Genomic DNA, 14,280 nt, shown 5'->3' on the forward strand with positions numbered 1-14,280 from the left:
GTAATACTTCTTTTTCTTTACTAAACCTTTCTATCCTTGTGGCTGGGATCCTGCTGGAGGGTCCGTGTGTGTGTGTGTGTGTGTGTGTGTGTGTGTGTGTGTGTGTGTACACAGCAGACTTATCAGGAGAGGACAAATAATTGCCAGGATGGAACCTCTCAGATATTACGCTTGAATTGAATTTTACAGAATGAGGAAGACTTTAGCAGGGGGGTTGAGGATGAAGTTTAGGAGGGAACAGTATATACAAAGAAAAAGAGGCAAGGATTGTTCCAGAAAGTGTATTTGGATGGAACTGGAATACAGAGAAGAACTCGGAGCTGTGTGAGAGAAGGCCAGAAAGTGGGGCGGCGCCTCCCACGTGGGGCTGACGGGCTGGAACCTGATCCTGGGGCAGGGTTGGCTCCGGGACCCTTCTGGGTCTGTGTGGGGAAGGGGCAAGGAGCCGGGCAGTCAGGGCAGAGGCCGAGGCAGCTGGAAGCCAGGGGTCAGGGAGAGTCTGGGTTCCTGGGATCAGCGCTACTCAACTATGCTGACTCTGCTGTCCCTCACAGCCAGCAATGGGGAAGACCCTGTCCTTGAGGCATTGGTGGTCCTCTCGAGGGACCACCCAAGCCTCATCAACTGACAGAAGCCGGGAAGCAGGCAGAATTCCAGCAGCTTTGGGAATGGATGCAGGACGCCACAGTAGCCGGGCAGCCGGGCAGCTAAGGCCAAACCATCTAAGAAGGCAGGCACGAGGGAGCCCCTTCTCGGGAGGGAGCAGACTTCCCTAAGTCAGGGTGACCCAGTGAGGGCCCAACTAGACTCGAGAAGGCAGTCCGTTGGAGGGGCTCGGAAAGAAGGGACCACAGACTGGGAGGCTGTGGAAGCTGAGGTGGCAGATGCAGGCCTCAGGCAGCAACGTGTGAAGAGCCACCCGGCCCTCCCCTCCCCCAGGCGGCCACACAAGTCGCTGACCCCCAGAGGAGGTGGGTGTCAACTCCTCATCACCCTCCCATCAGCTGCCTCCGTAGGAACCCAGAGTGTGGGGGTGGGGGGTCCCAGGAGGATCACAGGTGTTGGGTATCCGACTGGGGCAGCTCAGGGGGCTGATCAGGAACCTTCTTTTCTGAAGGGTCTACGTCCTTCTGGTCACCAGCTGGAGCTGGGACAGGCGCATCATCTGGAAATGGAGGGAGGAAATGATAGCACTAGGCATCCCAGCTTCTTCCTCCCTCGGACCCAGGAGTCGGCCACCAGCTCCCTCCCCTGGGTGCCCAGGGCCCAGAGCACCTGTGTCTGGGTGGAACTGGAGCTGTCCCTCAGGGCCAGGGGCTGGGTTGTTCTGGCCTTGCTGCTGCTGCTTTCTTTGTTCCATTTGCAGAACGGCCTAGAGCAGGAGGCGGAGATGGGACAGGTAAGAGGGGATGACAGCGAGTCTCCATGGCAACTTGCTAAGTGGTCCTGAACCCATCCCTTCCCTATGGGGCTTAGTTTTTTTCTGAGAGTTGGGCTTAACAGTTAAAAAGATCCAGTTTTCCCTCCCCTGTTATGGCTTGGGTCATACCTCGGGACAGGGAAGACTTCACTGAACCCTTGCTGAGTCTAACTTCCTCCTCCATCCTTGGCCTCCCCCCCTCCTGCCTAGAGCCCCACTGCCCTTATCCAACATGGCAGCCAAAGAGCTGTCAGGGATGGGGACATCTGCCCTTACTCAAGATGGCCGTCACCACCCAAGGATCTACTAGTGATGAACACAGTGGCCACAGGCCTTCCCAGCCTCTGAACACACAAGGACAAAGGCCACCAGGGACTCAGAGGATGGGCCCAGCCTCTCTGGCCAGTCACCTGCTGTAGCTCTCTCTTCTGGGCCTCCAGGCGGCCCTGAGAACGCCCTAGGGCCTCCGTCTCCTGGCTCAGGCGCTGCGCCTTGGCATTCAGCTCAGCCTCCCGGGCGGCTAGCTCCTCCTCAAAACGCCTCAGTTCATCCTCCGTGTAGGCAGGGTGCATCTCCACTGTCTGTGAGGTGGGGACAGGGGCCCTCAGCAGGGTGACGTCAGCCTTGGCCCACCCGCGCTGGGGAGGGCTCCGCTAACAGAGGAGGTCTGGGGAAGGCTGGGAGGCCTGGGTCATGTGTGCGGACAGAAGACATGTGAGTGGAAGCTGAAGAGGGTGATGAAGACCCAGAGAAAGGGGAGAACAGGGACCCAGAGGGGGACGGAGACAGAACCCAGAGACAGAAGGAGGCAGAGACCCAGGGTAGGTGGGGGCAGAGAACCAGAGAGTAAGAGAAGTGGCCAGCGACTCTGAAAGAAGGGTTAGGGCTGGGGGAGACCAGTATTCAGGACTCAGGGAATCCTCCATGGCCTCACCTCCCAGCCCTCCCCGGTGTCCCCGAATTCCTTCCTCTGCGTGGATGCGAGGAACTCCTCCAGGGTCACGAGGCGGTCCTGGTTGGTGTCCACCTGGGGAGCCAGGGTAAGTGACAGAGCTGGGCCTCACTCCACCCCTGCCCCCACTCTCCCCGTGATCCCGGTCCCCCCTCTCACATTCTTCATCACGTGCTCCCTCATGCGAAGCCGCTCCTCCTCCATCTCCCGCATGTCATCTTCTTCATTCTTTGGGTCATACACCTTCTCCAGCTGTAGCGGAGTCAAGCAAGAGGCAGGACATAGTGAAGGGTCCAGGGCAACCTCTCTCCTAGGCTACTCCGCCTCTTTACACACACAACCAGGCAACTTAAACTCCCAGAAGTCCTTGGGACCACCCTGCCACTCCTGGGAGCCTCTTTTTGTCCCAGGGGCTGCTGGGAGTTGTAGTTTCCCTGCAGTTCCCATCCAGGGGGCTCTGAGGGGACATGTGGCAGACGTGGGCATCCTCTGCACCCATGCTTTCCAAGATGCTCGCTCACCTCTTTGGTGAAGAGGGCCTCCAGCTCCTGTTCATCCAGGACCCCATCACTGTTGATATCTGAGGGGGAGACAACAAGGTATCTTGGGGGGACTGAGCACAGGGCGGGTCAGGTCTCTGAGGAACCTGCTAGAAAAGAAATTGGGGGCTGATGCGGGCTCTGTTATCAGAGGACAGGTATCCTTGGGTCTCCAACAATACAATGATACCCTTCAGGCTTCAGTGCCCCATTGGCCCATTGCTAGGACAGACTGATCCCTACCAACCAGGGTCCCAAGAAGGGAATAAATGAAGGTGGCCTTCACCAGGGCCATTCTTGGGATGGTTGTCATGCAGGACAACTTGATCCCTAACACCTGGTGGTCTGGGCACAGATCAACCCCTCTGCCCAGGAGCCAGGGCTGTCAGAGGCCCCCGCCACCCACAGAACCAGGCTAGAGGAACTTCCACCTGCCACCCAGCTTATATGGCTCCGAGGCTCCAGGCTTCTCAGCCGCACGGGCCACACTCGCTGTCCCCACTTCCTCTGCTCACTCAGATCAGGACCCCACTGGTCCCCCAGAGATGGCCAGGAACCTTGACCTTGCAAATCCAATGGTTGATTTTTTTTTTTAAGATTTTATTTTTAAGCAATCTCTACATGGAATGTGGGCCTCAAAGTTACAAGCCCCAGACCAAGAGTTCCATGCTCCACTGACCAAGCCACCCAGGCACCCTGCCAATGGTTAATTTTTAACCTGCATTTTACCTGACTTTCTGCCCTGGCTTCCAGAACATCTTTTTCTCCTCCCAGATTCCCCTCATTCTCCTTCATTGGCTCTGTCTTCCTCCTGAATGCTACCTATTGGTGGGCCCCAGGGCTCAGGCCATTTGATCCTCAAATCCAACATGGTGGCCGCTAGCCACACAGGCTATTTAAACTTAAATCAATTAAGGTAAAAATTCCAGTTCCTCAGTCCCACTTGTTACAGGTCAAGCATTCAACAGCCACACGTAGCTGGTGGCGGCCATACTGGGTGGCACAGAATATTTTCATCATTACAAAAAGAGTATGATTGGCTAGAACCTCTTCACATGGATTCCTCCAGCCCCTCCGCTTCCAACGCCATCCACAAGCTGCCTCCACACCTGAATATTCAACTGCCAACTCTCCTCGCCACGTAAGTGCCTGACAGACATCTCCATTTTAACACGAACGGGCCTAGTTCCCAAGCTTCCCTGCCAAATATGGTTGCTCTTCCCGCTCCATCCTTCCGGTTGCTCAGGCCAAATACCTTGGAGTCACTCTTGACCCTTTTGTTCGCTCCTAATCCTCATCCAGTCCATCCGCGAGTCCTTGCAGCTTGCCCTTCAAGATAAATCCAGAATCCAACCACTCTTCCCTACTTCCCAGGGCACAGCCACCGCCATCTCTGGCCTTCTCCTGGCTTCGGCCCTCACGCCGTACAGCCTCTCCTCTTGTGGGGCCCCATCCCAGAGAGATTAAATCCAAATTCCTTAACTCGGCTGGAAGGCTCTGAGCAATCCGGCTGTTGTTACCTTGGAAACCCACGTTCACTCCTCCCCTCTGCGTGTTCCCTGTTCCCTCCACCTAGAATGCGCTTCCCCCAAATATCTGCAAGGCTCATCCTCTCACTTCACTGGAGTCTAGGTTCAAATGTCATCTCTCTAGAGCTGTACTGTCCAGTGGAGCACTCGCCACGTGGGACGCATGACATTTAAATTAGTAACAGCCAAATACAACAAAAACTTGGGTTCCTCGACATTATGCTAAATGAAGTAAGCCAGCAACAAACAAGACAAATCCTGTACGATTCCATTTATATGAAGTAGCTAGAATAATGCAATTCATGCAGGCAGGATCCAGAGCAGAGGTGGCCAGGGGCTGGGGGGAGGAGTAGCGGGGAGTTGTTGATTAACAGTTTTCGTTTGGAAGAGGATGAAAAGAATGCTGGAGGTTGACTGCACAACAACGTGGGTGTCCTTAACGTTCCTGAATCGTATACTTAAAAAGGGGCTGAAGATGGGACTTCTCACGTTAAGTGTATTTTTTACCGTAATTACAAATTTTAATAAAATGCATGTCTCCAAACTAAAAAAGAATTTGGTTCCTCGGTACATTTCAGGAGCTCAATAGCCACATGGGGCTGGTGGGTACAACACACTCTACGCCCTGAACCCTGCTGTCGTCTTTTCCATGTTACTTATCTCCTACCACTACCCGAGACGCTATTATAGAATCCACTTCATTGACTGTTAAGATGTAACCCCCCCCACATTATTTTATTATCCCTGAGACCAGAAGAATCTTGTCATTGGTGGTGTGTACGTTTAATGGGCAGGTTGTGTAAAAATTCTAGACTCTCTTACACTCCCCGGTTTTTTAGATTCACCGAAATACAGAGTTACCGGTGTGCCTGATTGCTGGCTATGTGGGGGGGGGGGGCAGCTCTGATTTGTTCACAGTGGCGTCAGTCCTCTGTGACTGAGTCTCCGTCCAGCTTGACCTTGGAGGGAGCTTAGTAAATGTTTAGTGAATGAATGAACCAGGCTCTGTTACACTCTGCTGACTGCTTGCAGCTTCTGGGGCAGGGTCCTAGGCACAACTGAGGGGGCCTGGCAACCCTGGGTTAGGTTTCTAGAGAGGAGGGGAATGAAGGGAGACATGTGGCTGAACCACCATGGAAAAGGTAGCTTCTCAGTCTCCGGAAGCCTGTTTATTTGCGGGCAGTTCACCCTTGGCAACAGGGCTCCTGGAGAAGACCAGGGCTTCTGGGCCGCGGTGGGAGGGGGGCCCAGTCTAGCCAAGCCTGGATGGCTCAATGAGTGGATATCAGCTAGTCCTGAGAACCAAGATATCTGGTGTATCCCAGAAAAGAGGCCTAGCTCTTCGATGGAAGATCCCAGCCATGGGTAAGGGTATAGCCTTCTAGACCAACAGGAGGGGTGGGCTCAGACCTCTTTGGCCTGCCTAAACCCCACTGTGATGGGGACACCTCTTCTTAGTATTCAGGCCCCAGAAAGGTCAGAGCCTCAGGGTTCAGCCTGGGTCTTGGCGCTCCTCCCCACCTTACCATGCAGTATGAAGAAGGTCTTGGGGTTAAACCTGTTGGGGTCCAATCCATCCAGCTCCTCCCACACCTCCTTCAACTGGGCTTGGCTGCCCTGTGGAGGGGAGAGCCAGGGGCTCATGAACAAGAAGTCTGAGTCCCCCCATCCCGCAAATATCATTTCCCTCAAGCAAGAAAAACTACAACTCCCAGCAGCCCCTGGGGTGGCTGAGGACATTTAAAAGGACTTTTGGCCTCACGGTCGGCTGGGAATTGTAGTTCTTTAGCTACTTTCTCATTTTGTGGCGCTTGGAGAATTGGACTCAGTGGGGGGTAGCCACAAATGGGGGTTCTTACAGGTACGTTGACTTTGGGGTGCTCTCGGTGCCGGCGCTGTTGTTCTTCCAGCTTCCTCTCTGCCTCCTTTCGCTGCTCCTCCCCCAGCGACTCCAGATAACGGCGTCTCTCGTGTTCCTTGAGCATCTCATAGCGTTTGAACTCTTCATGATGGGCCGCGTCATACTGGGCAAGGTCCCGGGTGGCCTGGGGAAAGGCAAACCGTCATTCTCATCTCACCACCACACCCAGGCCCTAATTTCAACCTCCAAATTCCAGGCCCTCAGCCTTGAACCTGGTCAAGGGCCATCCCAACCTCCACCCAGTCCTGGGTTCCATGTCCTGAGCTCACTTCTTGATCTCTGTGACCCACTCTTGCCTCATGACACAGCCTCCCCTCTCTATTTGTTCAAAAGAGATTAGGACAGTTACACAGTAACAACTTTTTTAAAAAGTTTATTTATTTAGGTAATCTCTACACCCAACGTGGGTCAAACTCATGACCCTCTGAGATGAAATGACCCAGGCTCTTCCGACTGAAGCAGCCAAGCACCCCTACACAGGAAGAACATCAACCCACCTCTTTCAAGTCCTCCACGACCTCAGAATCTTGGAGGAATGGGGCGCCTGGCCGGCTCAGTGTGTGGAGCATGACTCTTGATCTCAGGGTTGTGAGTTAGAGCCCAACACTGGGTATAGAGATTACTTAAAAATAAACTAAAGATCTTGGAGAAATAAGCAATAAGGAACAGCACTCGAGGTGGACTTAATAGGGAAAGGAATACAGCTAGGTGATAAAGAACGCTGGGTCTCTAATTACTTTGCCCAGAGTTCAAACCCAGGCTCTGCTGTGTGAACCAATCCCACTAGGCTGTGCGACCTTGGGCAAGTTACTTAGCCTCTCTGTGCCTCAGTTTCCTCCTCTGTAAACTGGAGATAGCAATACGACACTGGGTTGAAGAGTATCGCCCCCTCCCCGAAAAAATTCATGTCTACCCAAAACGCCAAAATGTGAACTTATTTGGAAACAGAATCTTTGTAGATTTATTTAGTTACAGTGAGGGCCTCCCAGATTAGAGTAGGCCCTAAATCCATGTGAGTGGTGTCTTTATAAGAAGGCTACAGACAGGGGCGCCTGGGTGGCTCAGGCAGTTAAGCCTCTGCCTTTGGCTCAGGTCACTATCCCAGAGTCCTGGGATCGAGCCCCATGTTGGGCTCTCTGCTCAGCGGAAAGTCTGCTTCTCCCTCTCCCTCTGACCCTCCCCCCTCTTGTGCTCTCTCTCTCTCAAGTAAATAAATAAGTAAAATCTTTAAAAAATAAAATAAAGAAGGCTACAGAGAAGACACAGAGAGACACAGGGAGAACGCCATGGAGGCAGAGGCTGGAGTGATGGGTCTACAAGTTGCAGAATGCTGGCAGCCTCCAGAGGCCAGAAGAAGCAAGAGGTGGGTTTTTCTCTCTAGCTTCTAAAGAGAGTACAGCTCTGCCAAAGCCTTGGTTTTGGCACAGGGATACTGATTTTGGACTTCTGGCCTCCAGAACTATGAGAGAATACATTTCTGTTTTTATTTTTTCATTTAAATTTGTTATTTTTTTATTTTTAAGAAAGCTCTACACCCAACATGGGGCTCGAACTCACAACCCCGAGATCAACAGTCACGCGTTCTACTGACCAAGCCTGCCAGGCGCCCCACGTTTAGGACACTGAGTCTGTGGTAAGCTGTTACGGCAGCCCCAGCAAACTAACAGCCCCAACAAGACCCTTCTTGGATTCTGGTCTACACCATACGATAATTTTAAGGTGTTTTTAAGCCACTAAGTTTGTGGTAATGTTACAGGGCAGCATAGGAAATGAACACAGCTGTTGTGTGGGGAAGAGGTTCTCAAGCTGGGGTGACTGGCCCACAGGAGACCACTGTTAATGTCTAAGGGCATTTTTGGTTGTCACAGCGAAGGCAGGTCTACAGGCATCAAGTGGGTAGAGAGCAGAGATGTGGCTAAACGTCATACAACGCACAGACATCCCCCACAACAGAATTATACAGCACCAAAAGTCGAGTGAGGAGTTGAGAAATCCTACCGGCTTCTTCCTAAAGGCAGAAGCAGGGAGCCCAGTGAGGAAGCGACTATGAGGGACAATGGGAGTCGAAACTAGGAGAAGGACAGTGGGGCTGGAGAAAAGTGGACAGTTTCTAGAATGTTCTGGAAATGCGTGGCAAAAACATCCCTCAGGGACTGAGCCCAATGCCGAGAATAGACGCGATTGGCTGATATTATCGTCACGGCCACTAGATGGAGCTCCAGTAGGCCAGAAAGGCAGGGCTGAGGCCAGGCGGAGGCCCGGCTCAGTCCGGAGGTGCTGGGGACCTGTGGAAGGAATGGGAGCAGGGGAGAGGCAGGGGCAGGTCTGGGTATCCCCTTGCACTCCCCAGGCCCGCCGCCCTTGGCCTTCGCCATGAGGCTGGGCTGGAGATCCCACTTCTCAGATAAGGACTCTATTACTCCAATGGCTGCTATTACAAATTATCATACATTTGGTGGCTTAAAACAACACACATTCGGGGGCGCCTGGTTGGCTCAGTCTGTCAGACAAGCGACTCTTGATCTCAAAGTTGTGAGTTCAAGCCCCAAACTGGGTGTGGAGCCTAGGAAAGAAAAGAAAGAAAAGAAAAGAAAAGAAAAGAAAAGAAAAGAAAAGAAAAGAAAAGAAAAGAAAAGAAAAAGAAAGAAAGAAAGGAAGGAAGGAAGGAAGGAAGGAAGGAAGGAAGGAAGGAAGAAGGAAGGAAGGAAGGAAGGAAAGAAAGAAGGAAGAAAGAAAAGAAAGAAAGGAGAGAGAAAGAAAGAAAAGGGAGAGAGAAAGAAAGAAAAAACACCATACATTTATCATCTTACAGTATGGAGGCCAGAGATGTGAAATTAGTTTCACGGAGCTCAAATTACAGTGGAGGCTGAGCTGTGTTCCCTCTCCAGACTTGGGGACAATCCTTTTCTTTGGCTCTTCTAGTTTCTAGAGCTGCCTTCCTCGCTTACAGCTCCTTCCTCCACCTGCAAAGCCAGCAGCGGCAGGCGAGCCCTTGCTTCAGTGGTCACACGGCCGCCTCCTAGGGTGATGACACCTCCCACTGTGAGGACAGGGAGGGCCCCCTGGATAGCCCAGGGTAATGTCACCAGCTCAGGACCCTCAACTTCATCACATCTGCAAAAATCTCTTTCGCCACGTGAGGTCACATAGCCACAGGTCCCACTGATTAGGATGTGCAGGGTGTGACCTCTTTGGTGGGGAGGAGGGGGGCATGATTCTGCCTCCCACGAGGACACAGAAGGGACAGTGCCCCCCCCNNGGGACGGCCCCCCCCCCCCGCCCCGCCCAAGCTATATGGGAAGGACAAAGCCAAGGAGGGATTTGAAACCAGGTCTGAAGGGAGCCCAGCCTGTTCTGCCTACGCCTCCGCTCTCCCAGAGAGATGTGGGGAGGCTTCGGGGCACCGACCTCAGAGAACACCAGACTGATCGGGTGCGTGTCCCAGGCTCCGTTCCCTTCTCCCCTTCCACAAAGCCTCCTTCCGTCCTCTACCTATAGCCGCCGCCCCCGCCCCCGCCCCCCCAGCCACGCTACCGTCTGGATCAGCAGCTCCAGGTCCCGGGCCTCAAAGGTGTGCTGATTCTGAGGGTCCAGGTGCTCAAACTGCTTCAGGAGGCTCAGGTGATCCAACTGTACATCTGGGGGAGAGGGAAGTATTAAACTCATGGAATGTTCTTTCTTTCAAAATCCCTATCCTGGGCTAGATGTGCTCTAAAGAAGGTCACAGAGGGCACTGGGAAAGCCCACAGGATGGCCTAAATTGGGCCTGGGGCAATCGGGGAGGGCTTCCTGGAGGAGGTGATACCACAATGGACTCTGATGCTTAAAACAACAACCATGATGGTAATTAACACATATTATGCACCTACTATATGCCAGGCTCTGCTTTAAACACATTAAATATATTCATGCATTTTTTAAAGAGTTTATTTATTTGTGAGAGAGAGAGAAAGAGAGAGCGCGTGTACACACACACACACACAAGCAGGGGGAGCAGTAGGCAGAGGGAGAAGCAGACTCCCTGCTGAGCAGAGACCCGATGCAGGACTCGATCCCAGGACTCTGGGCTCATGACCTGAGCCAAAGGCAGGCATTAGTCAACTGAGCCACCCAGTGGTCCCTAATGCATTTATTTTTCACAAAAATCTTAAAACATAGGTCCTATGATTATCCCATTTTATGGATGTGAAAACTGAGGTCCAGAGAGGGTAAGGGACTTGTCTAAGTCACCACTATCTAGGAAGTGGCAGAGGGAGTATTAGAACCAGTCGTTGGGCTCCAAAGCACATAAACTCAAGCCCTGTTACATGTTGAATTATGTGCCCCAAAATTCATTTGCTGGAGTCCTAGCCCCCAGAACCTCAGAACGTGACCTTATCGGCAGAGAGGGTCTTCCCAGAGTGATTGAGTTAAAATGAGGTCTCAGGGTGGACCCAAATCCAATAGGGCTGGTTTCCTTCTAAAAGGGAAAAATCTGGACACCCCGGGGAAGACAAGAGGTGGAGGCTGGCCATCTCCAAGGCAAAGAGAGAGACCCAGAACCGATCCCGCCACAACTTGATCTTGGACTTCTGGCCTCCACGGTTGTGAGACAATACATTTCTGTTGTTCCTTGTACGAGAGACCCTCATCGAACAGGCCCCTGCTCACATGGCACCCTCCTTGCCCGGGAGTTTCCAAGCAGTAAGGAAGCGAGAGAGCACACACTCAACAGCCAGGCCTTCACTGAATGCACATCTTCCAAGGCCTCCTGGGGGCCCCTGATGTGAATCAGACCCAGGCCGGCCCTCCAGTGGCTCCCGGTTGGGGGGGCGGGGGATCCCGGGGGGAGGGACCTTGTGCCGCCGTGGAGGCAGCTCTGGCAGGTCTGAGCCCAGAGGTGGGACAGGCACTCAGGACACAGACACAGATCAAATTTCATGGTGCATCGTTTATGCCACAGATGCGTGCTGAGCCCCTTACCCTGGGCCAGACGCGGTGCCTGGCACTGGGGACGCAATGGGAACCAGACAGCAGCAGCATCTGCCCCCCTTGCCCCCAGCACCCAGCAGAGAGACAGAGGACGAATACAGGACCCCCAGGACTCAAACTCCTTCATGCAGCCCCGTCAGGGTAGGAGCTGAGACAGAAGCTCAGCCAGCCTGCAAAGAGCCCCGAGAATGTCCCAGGCAGAGGGAAGCGCCTGGGCCAAGGTCCAGAGGTGACAGAGACGTGTTGCACCCCAGCATTACTAAAACTGCTGACAGGAGAGGGTACATGTGAAGGGAGGGGCCGGGCAGGCAGAGCAGCCGTGATGACTGTGGACTTGGGCCTGCCGAGCACTGGGGAGCCATGGTGGGTTCTAAGCAGAGGAGGGACAGGACATGGACTGGGTGCTGTGGTGGGCTGTGTCATGGGCCCCAAGATGCCCAAGCCCTGAAACCCTGGAACCTGTGATGAGGAGACCTCAGGTGGCAAAAAGGACATTGCAGATGTGATTAAATTAAGAATCTTTAGATGGGGAGATGATCCCAGATTACTCAGGAGATCCAATGTCATCATAAGGGTCCCTCTAAGAGGGAGGCAGGGGCGCCTGGGTGGCTCAGTGGGTTAAGCATCCGACTCTTGATTTCGGCTCAGGTCATGATCTCAGGGTCCTGAGATCGAGCCCGGCGTCGGGTTCCATGCTCAGCACAGAGTCGGCCTCCTCTCTTCCTCTGCCCCTCCTCTCTGTTCAGGCTCTCAAGCACACATGCACGCGCTCTCTCAAATAAATTAATTAAAAACAAAAAAAGAGGGAGGCAGAGAGAGACCCAACTACAGTAGAAGGCCACATGACCCCTGAACACAAAGGCTACGCAGCTAGCTTTGAGGATGAAAAGAAGTGGCCACCCGCCAGGGAATGCCACTCTAGCAGCCAGAAAAGACAAGGCAACAGGCTGTCCCCCAGAGCCTCTGGGAAGATCGCAGCCCCACCAACACCCTGACTTTTGCCGGGCGAAACTGATTTCAGATTCGGATCTCCCAACTGTGAGGGAATCAGCGTGTTGGTTTAAGGCACTAAGTTTGTGGTGATTTGAAGGGTGCGGGGAATAGGACACAAAGCAGGGGTGGCAGCAGGGAGCCCGGGGAAGAGGTGACTGCAGTGATCCACGCAGGACCCAAATGGCAGCAACGAATGTGCCACGTGGCCAGATTCTGGAGACGTTTTGTGTTGCTAAAGGGACAAAAGTTGAAGCACCCAGCATAGTGCCATGGGCACGATAAGCAGCCAATTCATAGGACGCATTTTTCCGACTAGTGACAAGGGAATGTCTAATTTACTAGAGATCAAGTCAGACTCCAAAGCTGTAAGAATTAAAACAGCAGGGCAGAGAAGGCGTGGGTGCGCACGCGGGCTGTCTGGTCACCGTGGAGCTCCAGCCCCCGCCTGGTGCCCGGCACACAGCAGGACCTGAGACATGTTTGCTGAATGGATCAGCGGAGTCAGGCAGAAATGAAAACAGGGGCGCCTGGCTGGCTCAGTCAGTTAAGCATCTGACTTCATCTCGGGTCATGGTCTCAAGGCCCGCTCAGCGGGGAGTCTGCTGCTCCCTCTCCCTCTGTCCCTCCCCCTACTCATGTGCTCGCGCGCACTCTCTCTTTTTTCTTTAAGATTTTATTTATTTATTTGAGAGAGCGAGAGTAAGCACGTTCTTATGTTTGGTCACGCACGGTGCCGGAATACACCACAGGGCTATAGGAAGTGTAACACCATGGTCCGTAGTAGCCAAACGGTTCAAACAACCCAGATATCCATCAACTGATGAACTGATAAACCCCACATGGTCCACCCCTACGATGGAATATCACTGGTCCTAAAAAGGTGCTGACACACACGACACTTCAGATGAACCTTGAAAACATTATGCAAAGTGAAAGGAGCCAGACACAAAAGGTCACCGATGGAAGGATTCCATTTATCTGAAATGTCCGAGAGCAGGCAAATCCAGAGAGACGGGAAGTAGGTTACTGGTTGCAGGGGTTGGGTAGGGGAGAGGAGGGGGGTGAGAGCTGAAGAGTTCAGCGTCTCTTTCTGGGGTGAGTCCAATGTTCCAAAATCAACTCTGGTCATGGTTGTACACACCTGTGCATATACTAAAAACCACTGAATTGTACCCATTACATGGCTCCATTATATGGCATCTGAATTCTATCTCAGTAAAGCAATTTAAAAGAAAGAGCGTGGTCCCGACACGCGCTCCGGCAAACCCTATCTAGGAATGTCAGAAATAGGGTGGGATCTTGGACTCGAAACCTGCCTCTCTCCTCCAGAGACAGTTTTTTCCTTTTTTCCAGCCAAATAATTAGACTATAAAATATAGTCTCAGGTATAAATGCCAGCAAATCAGAATCATCCTAGCAGGGGAGTCAGAGAATAACAAGGCACGGGAAAATACAGAGTACCCTTTGCAACTTCATGGTGGTTATGCAGGAGAATGCCCTCCTTCTGAGAAAACTCACACCGAATTGGCGAAAAGAAATACAGTCTACAGGGAACTTGCAAATGGCGAATTGGCCAATCTGGGTTAAGGGTATTAAGGAGATTTTTGTACTATCCTTGCAACTTTTCTGGAAGTCAGCATTTTTTTTTTAAGATCTTATTTATTTATTTATTTATTTAACAGAGAGAGAGAGAGAGAGAGCGCACAAGCAGGGGGAGCGGCAGGCAGAGGGAGAAGCAGACTCCCCGCTGAGCAGGGAGCCCGATGCGGGACTCGATCCCAGGACCCTGGGATCATGACCTGACCCGAAGGCACGCTTAACTGACTGAGTCACCCAGGCACAACTCAATTTTTATTTTTAAAAGCCATGGTCATTTAAAATGTTGAGGCAGGGGTACCTGAGAGAGTCCCCAGTAGGGAACAACCCCCCCCCCCCCCCCCCCCCCCGGCCCCCCT

The 14,280-nt window shown here is 52.8% G+C and overlaps 1 protein-coding gene across 2 annotated transcripts in view; it reads right to left on the minus strand.

Annotated features, from left to right (window-relative positions):
• Positions 1-266: 266 nt before the first annotated feature.
• Positions 267-14,280, minus strand: part of NUCB1 (nucleobindin 1) — a 19,851-nt gene continuing 5,837 nt past the window's right edge. For both annotated transcript variants that reach the window (XM_034637957.1, XM_034637956.1), the window contains 9 exons: positions 9,896-9,999; positions 6,300-6,485; positions 5,967-6,057; positions 2,894-2,952; positions 2,532-2,624; positions 2,355-2,447; positions 1,831-2,001; positions 1,276-1,372; positions 267-1,165 (listed from right to left, as the gene is read on the minus strand). In XM_034637957.1, coding sequence (XP_034493848.1) covers positions 1,053-1,165; positions 1,276-1,372; positions 1,831-2,001; positions 2,355-2,447; positions 2,532-2,624; positions 2,894-2,952; positions 5,967-6,057; positions 6,300-6,485; positions 9,896-9,999 — 1,007 coding nt within the window. In that variant the 3' untranslated portion in view covers positions 267-1,052. The remainder of the gene's footprint in view (positions 1,166-1,275; positions 1,373-1,830; positions 2,002-2,354; positions 2,448-2,531; positions 2,625-2,893; positions 2,953-5,966; positions 6,058-6,299; positions 6,486-9,895; positions 10,000-14,280) is intronic.

The sequence above is a fragment of the Ailuropoda melanoleuca genome, chromosome 12, assembly GCF_002007445.2.
Source record: "Ailuropoda melanoleuca isolate Jingjing chromosome 12, ASM200744v2, whole genome shotgun sequence".
Classification (NCBI taxonomy): domain Eukaryota; kingdom Metazoa; phylum Chordata; class Mammalia; order Carnivora; family Ursidae; genus Ailuropoda; species Ailuropoda melanoleuca.